This window comes from Pristiophorus japonicus, chromosome 2, assembly GCF_044704955.1.
Source record: "Pristiophorus japonicus isolate sPriJap1 chromosome 2, sPriJap1.hap1, whole genome shotgun sequence".
NCBI classification, from domain to species: Eukaryota; Metazoa; Chordata; class Chondrichthyes; family Pristiophoridae; genus Pristiophorus; species Pristiophorus japonicus.
Window position 1 is genome coordinate 364,349,821 of NC_091978.1, and position 26,475 is coordinate 364,376,295.

Below are 26,475 nucleotides of genomic sequence, written 5' to 3' on the forward strand. Positions count from 1 at the left end.
TCCAGACGGCAACTAACAGTCACAACCTTGATTTCAAAAAAATTCTCATCCTCGTCTTCAAATTCCTCCATGGCCCATGGCCCTCCCTATCTCTGTAAATTCCTCCAGCCCCTCAACCCTGCAAAATGTCTGCACTCCTCTAATTCTGCCCTCTTGAGTATTCCCGATTTTCATCGCTCCACCATTGGCGGCCATGCTTTCAGCTGTCAAGACCCCAAGCTATGGAAGTCCCTCTCTGAACCTCTCCACCTCACCACCTCTCTCTCCTCCTTTAAGACGTTCCTTAAAACCTACCTCTTTGACCAAGCATCCACCCCAATATCTCTTTATGTAGCTCGGTGTCAAATGTTGTTTGATAAAGCTCCTGTGAGATGGTTTGTGACGTTTTACTACATTAAAAGCACTATATAAATACGTTGTTCTTCTATATCCTGAGAGAGGAGCTTGAGGTTGCAATATTAGATGCAGGGCCTTTGTACCATAACCTGTTTAGTTTGGAGAGCTAGCAAAAGAAGCAATAATCAATTCAAGAAAAAATCCTCTAATGTACGTTTGAGACATCTCAGTTTAAATGCTGCCAATATAAGATGTGTCTGAGCGATACACATAGGAACAGAAACATAAGAACATAAGAAATAGGAGCAGGAGTAGGCCATTTGCCCCCTCGAGCCGGTTCTGCCATTCAATAAAATCATGGCTGATCTGATTTTGGCCTCAAATCCACTTCCCTGCCTGCTTCCCATAACCCTTGACTCCCTTATCATTCAAAAATCTGTCTATCTCCATCTTAAATATATTGGATGACCCAGCCTCCACAGCTCTCTGGGGCAGAGAATTCCACAGATTTACAACCCTCTGAGAGAAGAAATTCCTCCTCATCTCAGTTTTAAATGAGCGGCCCCTTATTCTGAAACGATATCTCCGAGTTCCAGATACCCCCTCTCAGCATCTACCCTGTCAAGCTCCCTCATCTTATACCTTTCAATAAGGTCACCTCTCATTCTTCTAAACTCCAATGAGTATAGGCCCAACCTGCTCAACCTTTCTTCATAAGACAACCCCTTCATCTCAGGAATCAACCTCGTGAGGAGGAGGTCATTGAGCGCCTCGATCCTGCTCCGCCATTCATGGCTGATCTGTACCTCATTTATCCTCCGGGCAAAGATGGGTATTATGGAGTTCGGTCACAGATCAGCCATGATCTCATTGGATGGTGGAGCAGGCTCGAGGGGCTGAATGGCCTCCACCTGTTCCTATGTTCTTATGTTCCCGTACCTAACAAAATATATCAATCTCAGTCTTGAAAATTTTAATTGACCTGGCCTGCGCCTCACCATTGGCATCCTAGCTCTAGGGCAATCCCTCTTTCACCCAACGGGTCGTGGAAATCTGGAACACTCCCCCCCGCCCCAAACACACACGCTGTTGAGGCTGGGGGGGGATCAAACTGAAATGAGATTGATTTTTGTTAGGCATGGTTCTTAAGAGTTATGCAACCAAGGAGGGGAGATGGAGTCAAGATACAGATCCGTCATGATCCAAATAAACGGCGAAACAGGTGCGAGGGGCTGAAAGACCCATAAATCTCTTCACTTCCCTCTCCTCCTTTAAGACTTCTTTAAAACCAATCTTTTTGACCAAGCTCTCGGTCACTCCTCCTAACCCCCCTTCCTTTGGCTCGGTGGCTATTGTTTCCTTACCCCTCCGTGAGGCCCTGTGGGAGAACTATCTATGTTTAAGGCACAATATAATTGCGTGCTGTTGGTGTTGTACATCACCTCTTCTTCATAGACAGTCCCTCGTATCGAGGATGACTTGCTTCCACACAAAAAAGGGATGAGTTCACAGGTGTTTCAATGAAAGGCCTGATATTCCAGATCCCAAACTACATCCCGAAGGGTGGAAGATGCCTGTGCGTGGATTTTTTTAACGTGGGGTGGCCGTTGCACACCAGCCACCACACGGGCTTGACAGAGCTCGGTCTTGGTCCAGTGGCAAGGGTTAACCAGGAAGACTCACCACTTCATCTCTCGCCTCAATGCAGGAGCTTTCATGCCCTGGACTTTTCTGAAGAGAATACAGCACTAGGCGGTGGAAATTCGGTCGCGCCTCTGTTGCGGTATTAATCCAGGCGGAGCGGTAAATTTTGCGCCCTCAAATGGTTTGCGTCTGCTGCTGTGAAACTCATCAGCTGAGCCCGAGTGCAAGCATGGAGATTAGAAAAGTTAATTCTGAATGCAATTACAGAGCTGACACCGACGTTGGATCAATGCATCTGTCCAATTGATCTTCATAGACGGATTGGGCACTCTGGCTCAATGTAGTTCAAAATGGACTTCATTTGGATTTTCTTTCTCCAAATACTCAAATGTCGGCTTCATTTCTCATGTCAAACTAGACATCAATACGCATCCAGTTCAGCTTTTTCAAATAAATACCTTCAACGAGAGGTGAAAAATTGGAAAAAAAACTTATTTTTTTAGTAAAGTATGTAGTGCATGCAGATTATGGCCTTGAAATCCGGGCCCCCCCGGATCCGTTCGGAGTGTGTACGGAGTGTGTACGGACCCGGGAAGACATCGCAAAAGCCGATTTTCAGTGCACAATGCGCATGCGCTGAAAACCGGCTTTTCCGATCGGTCAAGCTCTGGCTTAACAGATCATCCATAACCCCTCAGCCAGGACATTCGCATGGGCAAGATTGCGGTATTTGCTCATCTCTTGCCCAGAAAAAGTCCTGAAAACTCTTGCGCCCGATAAAAGCAGGTGTATAGCCTACTGGTCCAGGCGTAAGAGTTTTAAAACATACAAAAACACAGTAAAATAAAATTTTAAAAACACACTTTATTGTTAAAAACCCTGCCCACGAAGGTAAGTTTATTTTAAACCCTAATTAAAAAAACTTAAAAACATAGCGGAAAAATATATCTTTTTTTTATCAGACATTAATAACTTTAATTTAAATTAATCTTAAATATGTGGTGTATTTTTTCTATTTTTTATTTGTGTTTGGGTGTTTGGAGGGGGGTTTCTCAATCATAATGGGAAATCCAATTTACGGAGTTCCCATTATTATGAATGAGAACATACTGTACCTTGATTGGCTGCCCAGAGCCATGTGACTCCAGCTCCAGCTTACGGATGTGCCGATGTGCACGCGCTGCGATGCGCAGTCAGTGGAGGCCTCAGGACCGGGATCGCTGGTGGGTGTGGCAGGAACAGGTAGGTGCGCATCCTTTTTCCCCTTTTTCTGTCGTTCGCCCGCGGGAAGACCTCGACCGGGATTTCTAGGCCAATATATATAATTTATTTTTCTTACATGGTTACATCAGTTCATTCGCAAGATAATTTGTAGTGCATTATTAATCACTTTAGTACTCGACGCTCAAGTACATTTTGCATGATTAACTGTGCTAGAAAAAATAAATAATTGATTTAATGAATAGATTTGTTAGAAAGCAGCCAGCTAGATTCGTTCAAGAAACATTCAGGCGTAATAATGAAACTGTTTCAATCATGGATTCAAGTGCTGATCATTAAATCTTTATGTAAATGGCCTTTGTTATGTGCTGAAGTCAATGTGATCCAGGGAACTTAAAGTTTAGAGTCCACTAGAGGTTTGATTTTAAAATTCTCATCTTTGTGTTCAAGTCTCTCCATGGCCTTGCCCCTCCCTATCTCTGTAGCCTCGTCTAGCCCCACAAACCCCCCGAGATCTTTGCGCTGTTCCAACTCTAGCCTTGTGCAACTCCTCATTTCCTTCGCCCCACCATTGGTGGCTGTGCGTTCAGCCATCTAAGCCCTCAGCTCTGTAATTCCCTTCCTAAACCTCCCCCCCTCCCTCTCTCCTCCTTTAAGACCCTCCTCAAAACCTTGCTGTTTTGACCAAGCCTGTTCCAGTGTCTCCTTCTTTGGCTCGGTGGCAAATTTTGTCTGATTATGCCTCCGTGAAGCGCCTCGGGGGACGTTTGACTACGTTGGCGGCGGAATGGGTCGAGAGCCAGGGGCCGCAGAGTTCAGTTGATTGCTGTAAAGAACCAAAGGCAACACCAGGGACGCTCCTTTTTACGCAGCGAGTGGTTAGGATCTGGAATGCACTGCCTGCAAGGGTGGTGGAGGCAGACTCAATCGTGGCTTTCGAAAAGGGAATGGGATAAGTACCTGAAGGAAAAGAATTTTGCAGGGCTACAGGGAAAGGGCGGGAGTGTGGGGACTAGCTGAAGTGCTCTTGCAGAGAGCCGGCATGGGCTCGACGGGCCGAATGGCCACCTTCTGTGCTGTAACCATTCTATGATTCTAAGGCGCTTTATAAATGCAAGTTGTCGTTGTCATTCGCAAGTAGATTGGAGAAAGGGATGGAGGAAGATAAAAGCTTGCTCCCTGTCACTTGTGATTAACGCCCTTTTTTTGAAACAAATTTACAGAGAGCCGACGTGGGAATCTCGGCCTTGACCATCACTCCGGAGCGGGAGAGTGTGGTGGACTTCACCACACGTTACATGGATTACTCGGTGGGATTCCTTCTGAAGAAGACGGAGAAGACGGTCGACATGTTTGCCTGTCTGGCGCCGTTTGACTTCTCCCTGTGGGCCTGCATCGCCGGCACGGTGATACTGGTGGGCCTGTTGGTGTACCTGCTGAACTGGCTCAATCCTCCCAGGCTGCAGATGGGATCCGTCACCTCTACCACCTTGTACAACTCCATGTGGTTCGTCTACGGGTCCTTTGTTCAGCAAGGTAAGAGACTGCTTCATCGTAACGTCGCTAACGGCCCACCTCTTTGCCGCCATTTTGATTCAATGCCGTCTCCTCTTCTTCCATACGGTAACAGCAAAGCAAATCAAATTTCAATATCTAAGTCGGATATCCAGGCCAAAGCTTCCGGTGTAACATAGAAACGTAGAAACTAGGAGCAGTAGTAGGCCATTCGGCCCTTCGAGTCTGCACCGCCATTCAGTATGATCCTGGCTGATCCTCTATCTCAACACCATATTCCCGCTTTTCCCCCATACCCCTTGATGCCTTTTGTTTCTAGAAATCTATCTCCCTCTTAAATATATTCAGTGACTTGGCCTCCACAGCCTTCTGTGGTAGAGAATTCCACAGGTTCACCACCCTCTGAGTGAAAACATTTCTCCTCAACTCGGTCCTAAATGTCCTATCCCGTATCCTGAGACTGTGACCCCTTATTCTAGACTTCCCAGCCAGGGGAAACATTCTCCCCGCATCCAGTCTATCCAACCCAGTCAGAATTTTATACGTTTCAATGAGATCCCCTCTCATTCTTCTTGTAAATTCTAGTGAATACAGGCCTAGTCGACCCAATCACTCCTCATACAACAGACCTGCCATCCTAGGAATCAGTCTGGTGAACCTTTGGTGCACTCCCTCTCTAGCAAGAATATCCTTTCTAAGGTAAGGAGACCAGAACTGCACACAATACTCCAGGTGCGGTCTCACCAAGGCCCAGAATAACTGTAGTAAGATATCCTTGCTCCTGTACTCAAATCCTCTTGCAATGAAGGCCAATGAAGGCCAAGGTAACACCGTGGATATTTTGTAGGCTGCCTGCGAATTTCCTCTGAGGGCAGTGCACAATGATGTGCTCCAGGGTCTGATTAGGAGCTCCACAGTTGCATAAGAACATAAGAAAAGGCTTCGGCGATGGTCAAAAATGGCCTTCTAGATTTGAGAGGGGTTGGTGATAGGTTGTTCAATCTGGCCTGGATCGGCAGGTCTTTTGAGGGCGCAGCGGTTGTATTCTCTGGAGACTGCATATTCGCGGCGTTTGCGTACCACAGAAAGGTGTGTGATAGTTTGGAGGGAAAAGGCAAAAGGGGAAACTAATGTGACAAGTAAAGAAACAAAAGATCGGTCCGAGGGGAAGTGTAAATGGTTACAGCAGAATCATTACCAGCACCTACTGTTATATATGTACACTATAGATATACTCTCTGTGTAGTCACTGTATAGCTGCATAAGATGGAGACTTGTTTACCAGAGGTACCATCAACAAGGTTCACACTGTATACACTATGCTGGCACCACCAGAGGGTGCAACTGGTGGAGGCCCAGGGGTCACCTGTACACCACAGGTACCCAGGTATTAAAGGGAGTTCACCATGTGGTATCCTCACTTTGGCGTTATATTAAACGGACTAAGGTCACTACAGTTCAAGTGCAATACTTTGCCTCTTGGAGTCATTATCAGAGCATCTAAACACATAACACCTACCATCCGAAAAATGTGAGTGGTGGTTATGATCAAAAGTTGTTGAGCTCAATGTTGAGACCAGAAGGCTGCAAAGTGCCGAATTGAAAGAATGAGATGCTGTTCCTCGAGCTTACGTTGAGCTTCATTGGAACAGTGTAGGAGGCCGAGGACGGAGAGATCAGAGTGGGAGGGAAGTTCTGAAACCATCTTTTCGACTTCCTTCATGCAGTTTCAGTCCCTCCACCGTTGGTTTACCAACTCACTACGTGCACAGATTTTTCCTTTCTCACAGTAACAGTTCTGCACCCGGCACTTCTACGGGTCTGATTGTGTCAGCCGTGGCTCAGCGGGTAGCACCCTCGCCTCTGAGTCAGAAGGTTGTGGGTTCAAGTCCCACTCCAGGGACTTGAGTACATAAATCTAGGCTGACACTCCAGTGCAGTGCTGAGGGAGTGCTGCACTGTCGGAGGTGCCGCTAAACCGAGGCCCCGTCTGCTCTCTCAGGTGCACGTCAAAAATCCCATGGCACTATTTTGAAGAAGAGCAGAGGAGTTCTCCCTTGGTGTCCTGGCCAATATTTAGCCCTCAATCAACATAACAAGGAAACAGATTATCTGGTCATTATCACAGTGCTGTTTGCTTGTGCACAACTTGCCTGCCACGTTTCCTACATTACAACAGTGACTGCACTCCAAAATGTACTTCATTGGCTGTAAAGTGCTTGGGGATGTCCGGTGGTCGTGTAAGGCGCTATATAAATGCAAGTCTTTCTTTCTTGATGCGAAACTCCCGCTTCCCGGCCCAGATAAACTCAGTAAACGTGGAAAGCCTGACCAGTCAAGCAGGGGGCGAGAACCACTGTGGGAATTACTTGATCCACCCTGTCGTTCTGTCACCCTTTGGGGAGACAGTCACCGCTAATCTGTAACATATAACAAACTGCGCTTGTGCTGTGTGTGATGCCACTAACCATTCTTCAGGGCAGCCAAAGCCTGCCCGGACCAATGTGCGTGACATAGGGTGATAGGTTACGGATTTCCCCATCCCCAGCAATTAAAAAAACAACAACAACTTGAATTTATATAGTGCCTTTAACACAGTGAAACGTCCCAAGGCGCTTCACGGGAGTGTTATGAGATTTTAAAAATTTGACACCTAGCCGCATAATAAGAAATTAGGGCAGTTTGGCCAAAGAGGTTGGTATTAAGGCGCATCTTGAAGGAGGAAAGAGAAGCAGAGAGGTTTAGGCAGGGAGTTCCAGAGCTCGGGGCCGAGGCAGCAGAAGGCATGGCCACCAATCATCATCATCATAGGCAGTCCCTCGGAATCGAGGAAGACTTGCTTCCACTCTAAAAGTGAATTTTCAGGTGACTGTACAGTCCAATAGGGGAATTACAGTCTCTGACACAGGTGGGACAGACAGTGGTTGAAGGAAAGGGTGGGTGGGGAGTCTGGTTTGCCGCACGCTCCTTCCGCTGCCTGCGCTTGGTTTCTGCACGCTCTCGGCGACGAGACTCGAGGTGTTCAGCGCCCTCCCGGATGCTCTTCCTCCACTTAGGACGGTCTTGGGCCAGGGACCTGGGCTTGGGTCAGTGGGGATGTTGCACTTTATCAGGGAGGCTTTGAGTGTGTCCTTGAAACGTCTCCTCTGCCCACCTGGGGCTCACTTGCTGTGTAGGAGTTCCGAGTAGAGCGCTTGCTTTGGGGAGGTCTTGTGTCGGGCATGTGGACGATGTGGCCCGCCCGACAATGGTTGAACGATTATAATCAGGGATACTCAAAAGACCAGAAGTCGAGGAGCAAAGGCATCTCGGCGGGGCGGGGGGGGCGGGGGTTATAGAGATACAGAGACAGAGAGGGGCGAGGCCATGGAAGGATTTGAAAATAAGGATGAGAATCACGCAGAAAGAGAATTCGCCAACTGCCCCAGAGGGCAGCAAACCGAGGCATTGTTTCCTCCGGAAGCAAAGGGAATGCAAGTTGTTGAGTATATACAAGACAGAGATCATTTTGATCCAACCTACATGATGCGTGCCTCCCAGTTCCAGCAGCTGGGGATATAACTTCAGCTGGGACTTGAAGCCAGGGCTTCAAGTGGGCAAAGAGCTTAGAGAAATGAGGGATTCACACGAACAGACACGCAATCATACACATCCTTAATTACACAAGCAAAAACATATTGTCATCAAGAAGTGATTTGATCAGATATGAAATTGCATTGAAACTACAGTGAACTTAGAGCCCTAGAAATAGTGGATGCATTGGTGATCATTTTCCAACAGTCTATTGACTCTGCATCAGTTCCTATGGACTGGAGGGTAGCTAATGTAACACCACTTTTTAAAAAAGGAGGGAGAGAGAAAACGGATAATTATAGACCGGTTAGCCTGACATCAGTAGTGGGGAAAATGTTGGAATCAATCATTAAGGATGAAATAGCAGCGCATTTGGAAAGCAGTGACAGGATCGGACCAAGTCAGCATGGATTTATGAAAGGGAAATCATGCTTGACGAATCTTCTGGAATTTTTTGAGGATGTAACTGGCAGAGTGGACAAGGGAGAACCAGTGGATGTGGTGTATTTGGACTTTCAAAAGGCTTTTGACAAGGTCCCGCACAAGAGATTGGTGTGCAAAATCAAAGCGCATTGTATTGGGGGTAATGTACTGATGTGGATAGAGAACTGGTTGGCAGACAGGAAGCAGAGAGTCGGGATAAACGGGTCCTTTTCAGAATGGCAGGCAGTGACTAGTGGAGTGCCGCTTTAGATGAAGGAATTGAGTGAAATATCTCCAAGTTTGCGGATGACACTAAACTGGGTGGCAGTGTGAGCTGTGAGGAGGATGCTAAAAGGCTGCAAGGTGACTTGGACAGGTTCGGTGAGTGGGCAAATGCATGGCAGATACAGTATGATGTGGATAAATGTGAGGTTATCCATTTTGGGGGCAAAAACACGAAGGCAGAATATTATCTGGATGGCGACGGATTAGGAAAAAGGGAGATGCAACGAGACCTGGGTGTCATGGTTCATCAATCACTGAAAGTGGGCATACAGGTACAGCAGGCGATGAAGAAGGTAAATGGTATGTTGGCCTTCATAGCGAGGGGATTTGAGTATAGGGGCAGGGAGGTCTTACTGCAGTTGTACAGGCCTTAGTAAGGCCTCACCTGGAATATTATGTTCAGTTTTGGTCTCCTAATCTGAGGAAGGACGTTCTTGCTATTGAGGGAGTGCAGCGAAGGTTCACCAAACTGATTCCAGGGATGCCTGGACTGTCATATGAGGAGAGACTGGATCAACTGGGCCTTTATTCACTGGAGTTTAGAAGGATTATAGGGGATCTCATAGAAACGTCTAAGATTCTGATTGGACTGGACAGGTTAGATGCGAGAAGAATGTTCCCGACGTTGGGGAAGTCCAGAACCAGGAGACATAGTCTTAGGATAAGGGGTAGGCCATTTAGGACTGAGATGAGGAGAAACTTCTTCAGTCAGAGAGTTGTTAACCTGTGGAATTCCCTGCCGCAGAGAGTTGTTGATGCCAGTTCATTGGATATATTCAAGAGGGAGTTAGATATGGCCCTTACGGCTAAGGGGATCAAGGGGTATGGAGAGAAAGCAGGAAAGGGGTACTGAGGGAATGATCAGCCATGATCTTATTGAATGGTGGTGCAGGCTCGAAGGGCCGAATGGCCGACTCCTGCACCTATTTTCTATGTTTCTATGTTTCTCTGAACTTGATAAGTCCACAACTCCTCAACACGAAGTGGTTCTCGCCAACCGAATCACTACTTATCGACTTTCATTATATAAAATTACTTCACTCCGTGCAAATATTTATCTTGCCCTGAGATAACAGTGTTCAGAACATTTGAACATTTGTTTTTTCTCCATCGTTTTATCTGAAGCAGCAGTTGTCTGCACATCAACTGAAATTTGCATTTAATTTCCCCTGAGGACATTTTCCGCTGTTGCCGTTTCAAAAAGAAAGAAATGAGAAAATCTGATTCGAACAAAGCTTGAGCAAATAATTATGGTTTTTTGTCCCAGGAGCCCGAGTGTATGGTCAACAGCGACTTCTCGAACCTTTCAGGGAACCTCTGCATCGAAATTCTTCCAACTAACCCTTAAGAATAGAAGAAATACAAAGAATAAAACAAGGCAGATTTGTATTTATATAGTGTTCACGACCACCGGGCATCTCAAAGCACTTTACAGCCAATGATGTACTTTTTGAAGTGTAGTCATTGTTGTAATGTGGAGAACGCGGCAGCTGATTTGTGCACAGCAAGCTCCCACAAACAGCGATGTGAAAATGTGATAAAGAACATAAGAACATAAGAACATAAGAATTAGGAACAGGAGTAGGCCATTTAGCCCCTTGAGCCTGCTCCGCCATTCAACAAGATCATCGCTGATCTGGCCGTGGACTCAGCTCCACTTACCCGCCCGCTCCCCGTAACCCTTAATTCCCTTATTGGTTAAAAATCTATCTATCTGTGATTTGAATACATTCAATGAGCTCGCCTCAATTGTTTCTTTGGGCAGAGAATTCCACAGATTCACAACCCTCTGGGAGAAGAAATTCCTTCTCAACTCGGTTTTAAATTGGCTCCCCGGTATTTTGAGGGGACATATCATTGCACTCCCCCCTTAGATAAGGCGATCTTCAGTTAGAAGTTTCAGTCGTATCACTTATTAAAGTGCCCAGGCTTGCTGATTCCAAATGAACAACTTATGTTCCTTACTTATGTGCCCCCTAGTTCTAGTCTCCCCGACCAGTGGAAACAACCTCTCTGCCTCTATCTTGTCTATCCCTTTCATTATTTTAAATGTTTCTATAAGATCACCCCTCATCCTTCTGAACTCCAACGAGTAAAGACCCAGTCTAAATCTTTTTTTTTGGTATGTTGATTGAGGGATAAATAGTGGCCAGGACACCGGGGATAAATTTCCCTGCTCTTCTTTGAAATAGTGGCCAAGGAATCTTTTACGTCCACCAGAGAGAGCAGGTCTCAGTCTCACCCGAAAGACGGCACCTCCGACAGCGAGGCGCTCCCTCAGAATGGTACTGGGAGTGTCAGCCGAGATTTTTTGTGCTCAAGTCCCTGGAGTGGGATTATAAACCCGCAACCTTCTGACTCAGAAGCGAGTGTGCTACCCACGGAGCCACAGCTGACACAAGAGCAGCAGGAGTAGGCCACATGAACAGCAGGAGTAGCCCCTCGAGCCTGCTCCACCATTCAATAAGATCAAGGCTGATCTTCTACCTCAACTCTTCCATCCCGTTCCATATCCCGTGATTACCTTGATACACAAAAATCTATCAATCTCTGTCTTGAATATACTCAACAACGGAGCATCCACAGCCCTCTGGGGAAGAAAATTCCAAAGATTCACCACCCTCTGAGTGAAGAAACTTCTCCTCATCTCAGTACGAAATGGCCGACCCTTTATTCTGAGACTGTGACCCCTGGTTCTAGACACCCCAGCCAGAGGAAACATCCTCCCTGCATCTACCTTGTCAAGCCCGAAAAAATTTTATATGTTTCAATGAGATCTCATTCTTCTAAATTCCAGACAATATAGATCGAGTCTCCTCAATCTCTCCTCATAGGACAATCCACCATAGCCCAGGAATCAGTCTGGTGAACCTTCATTGCACTCCCTCCTTAGATAAGGCGATCTTCAGTTAGAAGTTTCAGTCATATCACTTATTAAATTGCCCAGGCTTGCTGATTCCAAATGAACAACTTTTGTTCCTTTCATGGATAAAGGCAAAGAAAAACTTGCATTTCTAGAGCACCTTTTACAACCTCAGGATGTTCCAAAGCACTTTGCAGCCTATGAAGTACTTTTTGAAATGTCGTCACTGTTGTATGAAACGTGGCAGCCAATTTGCACACAGCAAGCTCCCACATACAGCAAGCAATGAGATAATGACCAGATAATCTATTTTAGTGATGCTGATTGAAGGATAAATATTGGCCAGGACACGAGGGATACCTCCTGAGCTCTTCTTTGAAATAGTGTCATGGAATCTTTTACATCCACCTGAGAGAGCAGACAGGGCCTCGGTTTAATGTCTTATCTGAAAGACGGCACCTTCAACAAGGCAACGCTCCCTTCGTCTAGTCAGCCTAGATTTTTGTGCTCAAGTTGCTGGAGTGGGATTTGAACCAACAACCTTAAGACTGAGTGCTGCTCACTCAGCCATGGCTGAGGCAAAGTTAGTGTAAGTGAAAAGGGGATGTTATCTGATCAGGAAGTACCCAACAGATTATCCATCTGTGTTTCACCCAACAGACCCCAACAAAAATTGATTTTGTTTCATATTCATTCGTGGGTGTCTCAGGCGAGGTCAGAATTCTTGCTCCCGAACTTAAATCTCTTACATTTAATCTAGTCCCCTCAATCACTGGAAACATTGTGTTTCTTGCTTCCCTATCCCATCCCTTCATTATTTTAAGCACCTCAAACAAATCACCTCTCAATCGCCTCTGCTCTAATGACAAATTGGCCCAATTTTTCAAAGTCTCTGTCTTTCCATTTCCTCATACCAGGCAGTATCCTAGTGAATCTGCACAAAAACAATATGGAGTGGAAATTCGGTATCGTCCGCTGTGAGGCGGTGGCTCCGCCTGGGCGCTAATTTTAGTGCCGGGCGAAGTTTACCGCCTCCAATCGGGATACTCGCTATTAGCGCCCCAAGAGGGGAGTGGAGCGCTAAGGGAAGCATTCCCCGCTGCTCTTAGGGCGCTAATGGGGTGGTAACGTGGGAGTCCTACTGAAGTTGTGGCGCCAGCATACTGGCATCCTAGCGCCTAAAGAGGACAACACAAGAACATAAGAAACAGGAGCAGGAGTCGGCCATATGGCCCCTCGAGCATTCGCCACCATTCAATAAGATCATGGCTGATCTGATCTTAGCCTCAACTCCACTTCCCCACCCGCCCCCCCATAACCCTTCACTCCCTTATCGTTCAAAAATCTGTCTATCTCCACCTTCAATATATTCAATGACCCAGCCTCCACAGCTCTCTGGGGCAGAGAATACCAAAGATTCACGACCCTCTGAGAGAAGAAATTCCAACCTCATTTCCATTTTAAATGGGCGACGCCTTTATTCTGAAACTATGCTTCCTAGTTCTAGGTTCACCCACGAGGGGAAACATCCTCTCTGAGGTGAGATCGACCAGCTCAAAAACCTGTAGAGAAAGCACAGCAGGTAAGTCAAACAGGTAAGTGATGGAATTAAAAATGAATAAAGTGGATTGCAGCCACTTAACTTCTCCCCCGCAGACATTTCGCCCCCGATGCTTCATGGAACGGCCAAGAGGGTGCTGCACGCTCAATGGTGTCACCACGTGGGGGTGCTAGAGTGCGCCGTGCTACCGCTTAGCGCCGCCTCCATTGAAGTTTGCGGGAGGCGAGGACAGCGCGCTGCTCGGGTGGTCGGTGTTTATCGGCCCCGTAGCGCCCCGCTCTGGCGCTAATGGTGGCGCCAAACAACCGAATTTCGGCCCCCATGCATGACTTAAAGTAACAACCTTTCGCTGACCCCGCTGAAATCACAGATCAAGTCATTCCTGTTGACAGATTAGCCGTATTTTTCTTTTCCTGGCTTTCCCGCAGTCAATGGTGATGGCGTATCAGCAATCAGACTTCTCAAAACTCATTGAGCTTTCTGATCCAACGCCATTAACTGCGTCTGGCAAATGTCATTGCAGCCACACGGACAGCTTTAAACATTGTCAAAAGTGTTTAGCGTGGCTGTGGATTTTCTGTGCCGAGGCTAATCGCATTCTAGTTCATTGAATTTTGTTTGGGAATAGAACATTTTTCACTGAAATTGTGCTGGGTCTGAACAGAATGTGTCTCCTCGGCCAATGATAACTCATTGATTCCAACACATTTCGTACGGTAGCATAATGGTCATGTTACTGAACTAACATTGCAGAGGCTTGGACTAATAATCCAGAGACATGAGTTCAAATCCCACCAGCTGGGGAATTTAAATTCAGTTGATTAAATAAATTAGGAATGAAAAGCTAGTATCAGTAATGGTGGCCATGAACGACCAGATTGGTTTTAAAAACCAAACTATTTCACTAATTTTCTTCAGGGAAGGAAATCTGCCATCCTTACCCAGTCTGGCCAATATCTGACTCCAAACCCACACATCACTCAGTTGTACCAAACCACTACAACAAAGTCAGCACTGTGGGAGTACCTTCACCACATGGACTGCAGAGGTTCAAGAAGGCGGCTCACCACCACTTTCTCGAGGGCAATTAGGGATGGGCAATAAATGCCGGCCTTGCCACATCCCATGAACTAATACATTTTAAAAAAATTAAATTGTTGGTTTCATTTACTGAAGAGGTGGTCTGGTCCCTGATCAAGTTGGCAGTCTTTGATGTGAAAGGATTGGTTCCACTTTATGGATTTGTGTACGATCGGCAGACGTTGCCAGTGGTCTTGTCTTAACTGTTGTTAATTGCTCAGTGTCAGCTATTGGCTCAGTGGGTAGCACTCTCGCCTCTAACTCCAGGATCTTGAGCATATAAATCTATGCTGACACTCCAGTGCAGTTGCTGAGGGAGTGCTGCACTGTCAGAGGTGCTGTCTCTCGGATGAGATGTTAAACCAAGGGTCCTGTCTGCTCTCTCAGGTGGATGCAAAAGATCCCACGGCACTGTTTCGAAGAAGAGCATGGGAGTTATCCCCGGTGTCCTGGCCAATATTTATCCCTTAATCAACATAACAAAAACAGATTGTTTGTGGGAGCTTGCTGTGCGCAAGTTGGCTGCCGCGTTTCCCACATTACAACAGTGACTAACTCCAAAAGTACTTCATTGGCAATCAAGAGTTTTGAGACGTTCAGTGGTCGTGAAAGGCGCTATATAAATGGAAGTTTTTCTCCCTTTATTAAAAACCAAAGCACCTTCTTCCAAACTTGGCAGGGAAAGGCAGAGCAGTGGAGCTTGGGCAGGTGGGCAGGCAGTTTTGGTTTAGCAATCACATTCTGACTTTGTGCGACAGGTGATAGTAAATCAGCAGCCCATTTACCATCTCGCCCCATTTTCGTTTTCATTGACATCCTAGAATGGAGTTTGAAACCCACACCCTACTGATTGTAGAGAGTGCTACCACCCAGCCAAGATGACACTTAGGGGTGGAAATTTGGTCGCGCCTCTGTTGCAGTGTTAATCCGGGCGGAGCGGTAAATTTTGTACCAGCCGGCAAATGATTTGCGTCTCCAGCCGCAAACTTCATCAGCTGGGCTCTGAGTTTGGAGCCCTGATGGGTTGCACACCTCTCTTAGGCCAGCTGAGCAAGTGAAAATCCCGAGCTCTCTAAGAGAGGCCTGGAGCGAAAAAAAAATCTTTAAAAAAAACCACCAAAACCATTCCCAATAACTAACTCATGGCACCACAACATAAATCACAAAAAAAACAACCACACTGACCTGAGGTGGACATTCCTTTCCTCACTGAGGCCGTTGCAGCTCGGACCGCCCGCTTTCACAGGCGCTCCCAGCAGGGGGCGCTACGGAGCGATTATGGGTCGGGCGAGATCCAAATATCGAGCCGGTGTCGCAACCAGGGGCGTTACACACCGGCTCGCCTCTCCCGGGCGGTAATGCTCCGCGCCCCCGCCGAAACCGGCACCGAAAACCCCGGCGGGGCGCTGGAAGCTGGCCGGAAGTGCCCGGAAGTGCTTACCGCCGCCATTGCCGCTGCTCCGGGGGCGCTAACGGGGGCGGCAGAAAAACCGAAAGTTCAGCCCTGGGTTTTTGCTGCCTGCCTGAACGATATGAGTGGGGTTATTTCCCTACCTTCTGTTTTCACGGGCGAGAACGCACATAGGAAATTGTGCCACGCATGGCACGCATCTTTACGGCCACTTCAAATAATCGTTGGAAAATCATTCCCCTTCTGCATCAGGATGCATTCTCGCAAGTGAAGCTCCCTGCTTGAGAAAGTTGGGACAGTTCCCCCGAGTTGATATCTAAGATTTACAAGACAAAACAGACTAGTCAGAAACAGAACTTTGTTCAGTATCAAACAGACACTCTTATGAAAGGTAACTGACACTTTATAGACTTTGCCATAGAATGTATATTTACATACATTATCCTTTAAGGATCTGACCACTATTGAGCTTCATCGTAGAAACTTACAGCGCAGATGGAGGCCATTCGGCCCGTCGTGCCAGTGCTGGCTCTTCGAAAGAGCGCTCGTGCTCAGTACCACACCCCCGCTTTCTGCCCATAACCCTGTCAGCTCCTCATCCTCAAGGACCCATCCAACTCCCTCTTACAATTATTGATGGAATCAGCTTACATCACAGCATTCCAGACCCCGGCAACTCTCTGAGTGAAAAAAATCTCTCCTCATCTCCCACCTTGAGATCTTTTGCCAGTGATTTTGAATCTATGACCTCTGGTTAATGACCCACTCGCCAGAGGAAATAGTTTTTCTCTCTCTACTCTTATCAATCCTCTCATCATCCTGAAAACCTCAATTAAGTCGCCCCTTAACCTTCTCTGTTCCAAGGAGAACAGTCCTAACTTTTCCAACCTGTTCTCATAACTGAAGTCTCCCATCCCAGGTAACGCCCTGCTGAACCTCCTCTGTACCCTTTCTAAGGCCTTTACAATTTTCCTGAAGTGTGGTGAAAGGACAGTAACCCATATGCTTTTTTAACCACTTTATCAACTTGCCCTGCCACCTTTAAGGATTTGTCTATGCGGACACCAAGGTCTCTGCTCATCTGCACTTTTCAAAATCGTGCCATTTACAGTATGTTGTCTTTCCGTATTAGTCCCCCCAAAGTACATCATTTCAACATTGAACTCCTCCTACCATCCTGCCCATGTCAGCCTGAAGTCTATAACGATCCTCGTCATTAACTATTCATATTGCTACTTAATTTGTGAACAAAAAGATATTTGTTGTTTCAGTCTGTGACTTTCTGGCCTGTCTGGTAATATCTGCCATTTCAAAGAGAGTTTGGCAGTGCATCACAATTGGTGTTAAATCCATTACTCCACGTAAGGCAATTGCTACCCCTTCAGATATATGCCCCGCGTGGGCAGGAACACAGCTTTTGGATTTTGTTCCAATTTTGGGAACCACAGTTACATAAGAACATAAGTATTAGGAGCAGGAGTCAGCCATTTGGTCCCTCGAGCCTGTTCCGCCATTCAAGAAGATCAAGATGATCTTTGGCCTCAGTTTCACTTTCGCACCCGATCCCCAAATCCCTTGAGTCCCCTAGGGGCCAAAAGTCTATCGATCCCAGACTTGAATGTACTCAACCAGTCAGCCCTCTGAGCTAGAAAATTCCAAAGATTCACAACCCTCTGAGTGAAGAAATTTCTCCTCATCTCAGTCCTAAATGGCTGGCCCCTTACTCTGAAAAATAAGAACATTATAAGAACATAAGAAATAGGAGCAGGAGTCGGCCATTTGGCCCCTCGAGCCTGCTCCACCATTCAATAAGATCATGGCTGATCTGATCATGGACTCAGCTCCACTTCCCCGCACGCTCCCCATAACCACTTATCTCCTTTTCGTTTAAGAAGCTGTCTATTTTTGTCTTAAATTTATTCAATGCTCCAGCTTCCACAGCTCTCTGAGGCAGCGAATTCCACAGATTTACAACCCTCTGAGAGAAGAAATTTCTCTGTTTGAAATGGGTGGCCCCTTATTCTAAGATCGTGCCCTCTAGTTCTAGTCTCCCCCATCAGTGGAAACATCCTCTCTGCATCCATCTTGTCAAGTCCCCTCATAATCTTATATGTTTCGATAAGATCACCTCTCATTCTTCTGAATTCCAATGAGTAGAGGCCCAACCTACTCAATCTTCCCTCATAAGTCAACCCCTCATCCCCGGAATCAACCTAATGAACCTTGTCTGAACTGCCTCCAAAGCAAGTATATCCTTTCGTAAATATGGAAACCAAAACTGGTGCAAGGGTCAAGGATGTCTTGGAACGGGTGCAGGACATTCTGAAAAGGGAGGGTGAACAACCAGTTATCGTGGTGCATATAGGTACTAACGATATAGGTAAAAAAATGGGATGCGGTCCTACAAGACGAATTTAGGGAGCTAGGAGTTAAATTAAAAAGCAGGACCTCAAAGGTAGCAATCTCAGGATTGCTACCAGTGCCACGTGTTAGTCAGAGTAGGAATCGCAGGATAGCTCAGATGAATACATGGTTTGAGCAGTGGTGCAGAAGGGAGGGATTCAAATTCCTGGGGCATTGGAACTGGTTCTGGGGGAGGTGGCACCCAGTACAAACCGGATGGTCAGCACCTGGGCAGGACCGGAACCAATGCCCGAGGGGGAGTGTTTGCTAGTGCTGTTTGAGAGGAGTTAAACTAATATGGCAGGGGGATGGGAACCTATGCAGGGAGACAGAGGGAAATAAAATGGAGACAGAAGCAAAAGCTAGAAAGGAGAATAACAAAAGTGGAGGGTAGAGAAAACCAAGGCAAAAAACAAAAATGGCCAATTTACAGCAAAATTTTAAAGGGTTAAAGTGTGTTAAAAAGACAAGCCTGAAGGCTCTGTGCCTTAATGCGAGGAGTATCGGATTAACTGCGCAGATAGCAGTTAACGGATACGATGTGATTGGCATCACGGAGACATGGCTCCAGGGTGACCAAGGCTGAGAACTCAACATACAAGGGTATTTAGCATTTAGGAAGGACAGACAGAATGGAAAAGGAGGCGGGGTGGCGTTGCTGGTTAAAGAAGAAATTCATGCAATTGTAAGGAAGGACATTAGCTTGGATGATGTGGAATTGGTGTGGGTGGAGCTACGGAATACCAAAGGGCAGAAAACACTAGTGGGAGTTGTGTCCAGGCCACCAAATAGTAGTCGTGAGGTTGGGGACAGCATCAAACAAGAAATAAGGGATGTGTGCAATAAAGGTACAGCAGTAATCACGGACGACTTTAATCTACATATTGATTGGGCTAACCTAACTGGTAGCAATGCAGTGGAGGAGGATTTTCTGGAGTGTATTCGGGATGGTTTTCTGGACCAATATGTTGAGGAACCGACCAGAGAGCTGGCCATCCTAGACTGGGTGATGTGTAATGAGAAGGGACTAATTAGCAATCTTGTTGTGCGAGGCCTCTTGGGGAAGAGTGACCATAATATGGTAGAATTCCTTATTAAGATGGAAAGTGACAAAGTTAATTCTGAAACTAGGGTCCTGAACTTAAGGAAAGGTAACTTTGATGGTATGAGGCACGAATTGGCTAGATTAGACTGGCAAATGATACTTAAAGGATTGACGGTGGATAGGCAATGGCAAACCTTTAAAGAGCATTTGGACGAACTTCAGCAATTGTACATCCCTGTCTGGAGTAAAAATAAAACGGGGAAGGTGGCTCCACCGTGGCTAACAAAGGAAATTAAGGATAGTGTTAAATCCAAGGAAGAGGCATACAAATTAGCTAGAAAGAGCAGCAAACCGGAGGACTGGGAGAATTTTAGAAATCAGCAGAGGAGGACAAAAGGTTTAATTAAGAGGGGGAAAATAGAGTATGAGAGGAAGCTTGCTGGAAACATAAAAACTGACTGCAAAAGCTTCTATAGATATGTGAAAAGAAAAAGATTAGTGAAGACAAATGTAGGTCCCTTGCAGTCAGATTCGGGTGAATTTATAATAGGGAACAAAGAAATGGCAGACCAATTGAATACGTACTTTGGATCTGTCTTCACAAAGGAAGACACAATTAACCTTCCGGATGTACTAGGGGACCGAGGGTCTAGTGAGAAGGAGGAACTGAAGGATCTCCTTATGAGGCGGGAAATTGTGTTTGGGAAATTGACGGGACTGAAGGCCGATAAATCCCCAGGGCCTGATAGTCTACATCCCAGAGTACTTAAGGAAGTGGCCCTAGAAATAGTGGATGCATTGGTGATAATTTTCCAACAGTCTATCAACTCTGGGTCAGTTCCTATGGACTGGAGTGTTGCTAATGTAACACCACTTTTTAAGAAAGGAGGGAGAGGGAAAACAGGTAATTATAGACCGGTTAGCCTGACATCGGTGGTGGGGTAAATGTTGGAATCAATCATTAAGGATGAAATAGCAGCGCATTTGGAGAGCAGTGATAGGATTGGTCCAAGTCAGCATGGATTTATGAAAGGGAAATCATGCTTGACAAACCTTCTGGAATTTCTTTGAGGATGTAACTAGTAGAGTGGACAAGGGAGAACCAGTGGATGTGTGTATTTGGACTTTCAAAAGGCTTTTGACAAGGTCCCACACAGGAGATTGGTGTGCAAAATCAAAGCATGTGGTAATGTCTGACGTGGATAGCGAACTGGTTGGCAGACAGGAAGCAGAGAGTCGGGATAAACGGGTCTTTTTCAGAATGGCAGGCAGTGACTAATGGAGTGCCGCAGGGCTCAGTGCTGGGACCCCAGCTCTTTACAATATATATTAATGATTTAGATGATGGAATTGAGTGTAATATCTCCAAGTTTGCAGATGACACTAAACTTGGTGGTGGTGTGAGCTGTGAGGAAGACACTAAGAGGCTGCAGGGTGACTTGGACAGGTTAGGCGAGTGGGCAAATACATGGCAGATGCAGTATAATGTGGATAAATGTGAGGTTATCCACTTTGGGGGCAAAAACACGAAGGCAGAATATTATCTGAATGGCAGCAGATTAGGAAAAGGGGAGGTGCAATGAGACTTGGGTGTCATGGTTCATCAGTCATTGAAAGTTGGCATGCAGGTACAGCATGCAGTGAAGAAGGCAAATGGTATGTTGGCCTTCATAGCAAGGGGATTTGAGTATAGGAGCAGGGAAGTCTTGCTGCAGTTGTACAGGGCCTTGGTGAGGCCCCACCTGGAATATTGTGTTCAGTTTTGGTTTCCTAATCTGAGGAAGGACATTCTTGCTATTGAGGGAGTGCAGCGGAGGTTCACCAGACTGATTCCAGGGATGGCTGGACTGACATATGAGGAGAGACTGGATCAACTGGGCCTTTATACACTGGAGTTTAGAAGGATGAGAGGGGATCTCATAGAAACATATAAGATTCTGACTGGACTGGACAGGCGAGATGCGGGAAGAATGTTCCCGATGTTGGGGAAGTCCAGAACCAGGGGACACAGTCTTAGGATAAGGGGCAGGCTGTTTAGGACTGAGATGAAGAGAAACTTCTTCACTCAGAGAGTTGTTAACCTGTGGAATTCCCTACCGCAGAGAGTTGTTGATGCCAGTTCATTGGATATATTCAAGAGGGAGTTAGATATGACCCTTACAGCTAAAGGGATCGAGGGGAATGGAGAGAAAGCAGGAAAGGGGTACTGAAGGAATGATCAGACATGATCTTATTGAATGGCGGTGCAGGCTCGAAGGGCCGAATGGCCTACTCCTGCACCTATTTTCTATGTTTCTATGTTTCAATGTCATTGGGGTTGATTTTGACTGTCTATGCCTGGCGGTATTCGCATCAAAATGGGGTCAGTCGCCTTACTGTCCCATTCCCTGCCATGTGGCTGACTCCATTTTCAGAGGAGGCCTACCACCATGTGTCTAAAACGTCCGCCTGTTTCTAGAGTCAGACCCCTTTTAATTTGAAAATCTGAGTCCTATGGCGCAAATAGCACCCCAGTTGCCATTTTATGCTGGAACTGGTCCTGATGGAACCGAAGAGGCCGACCACAGGTAAGTGTCGAATTATATTCTCGGCCCCTCTCCCTTCCTCTCCTCTCCCCTCCACTCCTCACCTAGCCCATCCTCTCCTCTCTTCTCCTCTCTCCTCCCCTCCCCTCCTCTCCTCTCCTCTCCTCTCCCCTGCTCTCCCCTCCCCTCCCCTCCCTTCCTTTCCCCTCCCCTCCCTTCCTTTCCCCTCCCCTCCCCTCCTCTCCTCTCCCCTCCCCTCCCCTCCTCTCCTCTCCCCTCTCCTCTCCTCCTCTCCCCTCCCCTCCACTCCCCTCCTCTCCTCTCCCCTCCCCTCCCCTCTCCTCCTCTCCCCTCGTCTCCTCTCCTCTCTCCCCTCTCCTATTGGCTGCTGGGTTTCCTGCATTACGACAGTCACCACTCGTCAAAATCCATTGACTGTAACGCGGTTTTGGACTTCCTAAGGTGGTGAAAGGCGCTACATAAATGCAAGTCCTTTATTTCTATGTGACTCGTGTCGCCAGTCTGCTTTGTAGCTCCCAGGTCCCCTAATTCCTTCTATCAGCTGGTGGCCAGGCAGGGGATTGAAACTGCCTTGGCCAGATAAGTGACGCTTAGTAAGGATATAACCTCAGACAGATATTAGCAAACGTCAATGATCAAATCATTGGCTTTTCCAAAGGCTGCCATCTAACCTTCCTGGCTGGCACAATCATTGGAAGGAAGTAATCTAAAATGCAATTATAACGACACTGAATTGTCCAAATATAGCGATGCAATTTTCAGCTCGTGTAGCCCATGTTTCAGCTTGCTGCCTTGAAACCGTCAAGTGATCATTTGAAAGTAGCACAGAGTGGGTTCCATGAGGCTCAGTGAAGGAAATGGCTTTCGCCTTTGATAATGCCGCTTTCAATTTCATTGTCCTTATACCATTAGACCCGATGTTGCTTGAGCAAATTGGATTCTCGCGCTTTGTCCTTACATTAGTATCATCTGGGGGCCCATTGGAGTCTGTGCATCGAAGACATTCCTGCTTCCAAGCACGGTGTTGTCAACAACAGTTAAACCGAGGATTGAGGCGCACGATCAAAAAGAATGTTGTCGATCAAAGGTCCATTTTCACACCTGGAGCTGGTGTTTATATTCCCAGAGTAATCTATGTTTAAACGTATTCACTCGTGGGTCATGCAAATATCAGCAATTTGGGAAACCATTAGAGGGATTTATACACCGGCCATTGGACAAAGGAGAAAAATCTTGCATTCCTACATCATAGAAGTTTACGGCACAGAAGGAGGCCATTCGGCCCATCATATCTGAGCTGGCCAATGAAGAGCTATCCAGTCTAATCCTACTTTCCAGCTCTTGGCCCGTAGCCCTGTAGGTTACAGCACTTCAAGTGCATATCCAAACACTTTTTAAATGTGGTGAGGGTTTCTGCCTCCCCCATCCTTTCAGGCAGTGAGTTCCAGACCCCCACCACCCTCTGGGTGAAAAAAATTCTCCTCAACTCCCCTCTAATCCTTCTCCCAATTAATTTAAATCTATGCCCCCCTGGTTATTGACCTCTCTGCTAACAGGAAATAGGTCCTTCCTATCCACTCTATCTAGACCCCTCATAAATTTCTACACATAAGAAATAGGAGCAAGAGTCGGCCATTTGGCCCCTCGAGCCTGCTCCTTCATTTAATAAGATCATGGCAGATCTGATCATGGACTCAGCTCCACTTCCCCACCCACTCCCCATAACCCTTCACACCTCAATTAAATCTGCCCTCAGCCTCCTCTGTTCCAAAGCAAAAAAAGTGCTTTTCGAATCTTCACGATGTCCCAAAGCATTCCGCAGCTAACTAATTATTTTGTAGACAAACTCAAGGGTCACAGCAAGATCCCGCGGACAGCAGTGAGATCAATAATCCATTTTCTTTTATGATGTTGGTTGCGGGAGGAATGTTGTCCAAGATACCAGTGCCAGGGGATCTTTTACATCCAGTTGAACAGGAGGACAGGAGGATAGTAATGTGTCTTGACTTATCTGTAGAATAACTCCATGAGGCCTAGTGCTGTGCTTGAACTGCTGTGACCTTAGTCTCTTCATTGTAACCCAGAGTGAGTCAGCAATGTGGTGACCAGCATTTTATACAGCTGCTGCCTGGGCCTCCCACAGTTGCACCCTCTAATGGTACCAGCAAAGTATGTACAGTATACATATACATATATGGCAACATTCCCCAAAGTCTTTGATGCAAGTTAGTTACAGGTTGAGGCGATCCGGAACTCTGCACTCCCTGGTTGATCGTCTGAGTGTCACTTCTGGCATGGGTGAGTTGGTCGGGCTACTGCTGTCTTGCAGCGCTGTTGGTCTGACTGGACTGTTGGAGGTGGTGGGATCATCCTCGTGGTTGGCAGCTAGGTCTGTTGCTGATTGGGTGTGTGTAGGTGGATCACTGAAGGTAAGGTCCTCCCCTGGTAGTTCCTGATTGCCTCCAAATCGCAATTTGGTCTGGTTCAAATGTTTTCTGCACGTTTGTCCATTAAGCAGTTTGACAAAAAACACTCTATTCCCCTCCTTGGCTAAAACAGTGCCAGCAACCCATTTGGGGCCATGACAATGATTCAGCACAAACACCGGGTCGTTTACAGTGATGTCGCGTGATACAGCCGCACAGTCATGGTACATGTTTTGCCAATAACGCCTGGTTTCCACCTGATCGTTGAGGTCAGGGTGGACTAAGGAGAGCCTGGTTTTGAGTGTACGTTTCATTAGTAACTCTGCAGGGGGGACCCCGGTAAGCGAGTGGGATCGTGTCCTGTAATTGATCAGCACCCAGGATAGGCGGGTTTGTAAGGAGCCTTCCGTGATGCGTTTCAAGCTCTGCTTTATGGTTTGGACTGCCCGCTCCACTTGTCCGTTGGATGCGGGCTTGAATGGGGCAGACCTGACATGCTTGATGCCATTGCGGGTCATGAATTCATTGAATTCTGAGCGGTGAAACACGGACCATTGTCGCTAACCTGAATGTCGGGCAAGCCATGGGTGGCGAACATGGCTCTGAGGCTTTCAATGGTGGCGGTGGACGTGCTGGATGCCATTATTATACATTTGATCCACTTAGAGTAGGTGTCCACTACAATGAAGAACATTTTCCCCAGAAAGGGGCCCGCATAATCTACGTGGATCCTGGACCATGGTTTTGAGGGCCAGGACCAGAGACTAAGTGGACCCTCCCTGGGGGCATTGCTCAGTTGTGAGCAAGTGTCACACTGGCGCACTCACGACTCCAAGTCTGAGTCACTGCCGGGCCACCAGACGTGGGACCTGGCGATAGCCTTCATCATGACTATGCCTGGGTGGGCACTGTGTAGGTCGCGTATGAAGATTGCCCTGCTGTTTTTTGGCAGGACGACATGGTTGCCCCATAAGAGGCAATCCGATTGGATGGACATTTTGTCTTTACGACGGTGAAATGGCTTTATCTCGTCTTGCATTTCTCTTGGGATTGCTGACCAGCTCCCATTGAGGACACAACTTTTTACAAGAGATAACACGGGGTCCTGTTTGTTCCAGGTCCTGATCTGGCGGGCCGTTACGGGTGACCCTTCGCTTTCGAAGACGTCATGACCAGGCACAGGTCTGCGGGCTGCACCATTTCCACCCCGATGGTGGGCAACGGTTGCCGGCTGAGGGCATCGGCGCAGTTCTCAGTGCCTGGCCTGTGGCGGATCGCATAATCGTAGGCCAACAGTGTTAGTGCCCATCTTTGGATTCGCGACGAAGCATTGATGTTTATGCCTTTGCTTTCTGAAAACAATGAGATTAGCGGCTTGAGGTCGGTTTCTAACTCGAATCTGAGTCCGAATAAATACTGGTGCATTTTTTTTACCCCATAGACACAGGCCAAAGTTTCCTTCTCAACCATACTGTAGGCTCTTTCAGCTTTGGATAGATTTCTAGGCGCAGATGCAACCGGTTGGAGTTTGCCCATGACATTTCCTTGCTGTAAAACACATCCAACACCATAAAATGACGTATCACATGCTAAAACTAGATGTTTGCTTGGGTCATACAATACATGCAACTTGTTCGAATACAGCAAGTTTCTGGCCTTTTTGAAGGTGGCCTCTTGATTTTGACCCCAAACCCAGTCGTCTCCCTTGTGTGTGTTGTGTGCTGTGTAATGAGAGAGGACTAATTAGCAATCTTGTTGTGCGAGGCCCCCTGGGGAAGAGTGAGCATAATATGATAGAATTCTTTATTAAGATGGAGAGTGACAGTATCAATTCAGAGGCTAGGGTCTTGAACTGAAGGAAAGGTAACTTCGATGATATGAGACGTGAATTGGCTAGGATAGACTGGCAAATGATACTTAAAATGGGTTGACAGTGGATAGGTAATGGCAGACATTTATAGATTACATGGATGAACTTCAATAATTGTGCATCCCTGTCTGGAGTAAAAATAAAACGGGGAAGGTAGCTCAACCGTGGCTAACAAGGAAAATTAGGGATAGTGTTAAAACCAAGGAAGAAGCATATAAATTGGCCAGAAAAAGCAGCAAACCTGAGGACTGGGAGAAATTTAGAATTCAGCAA

The 26,475-nt window shown here is 46.7% G+C and overlaps 1 protein-coding gene across 1 annotated transcript in view; it reads left to right on the plus strand.

Moving 5' to 3' along the window:
- grid2 (glutamate receptor, ionotropic, delta 2) overlaps positions 1 to 26,475 on the plus strand; it is a 467,741-nt gene that overhangs the window by 174,893 nt on the left and 266,373 nt on the right. Inside the window, exon 10 of the mRNA XM_070859425.1 lies at positions 4,425 to 4,737. Coding sequence (XP_070715526.1) covers positions 4,425 to 4,737 — 313 coding nt within the window. The remainder of the gene's footprint in view (positions 1 to 4,424; positions 4,738 to 26,475) is intronic.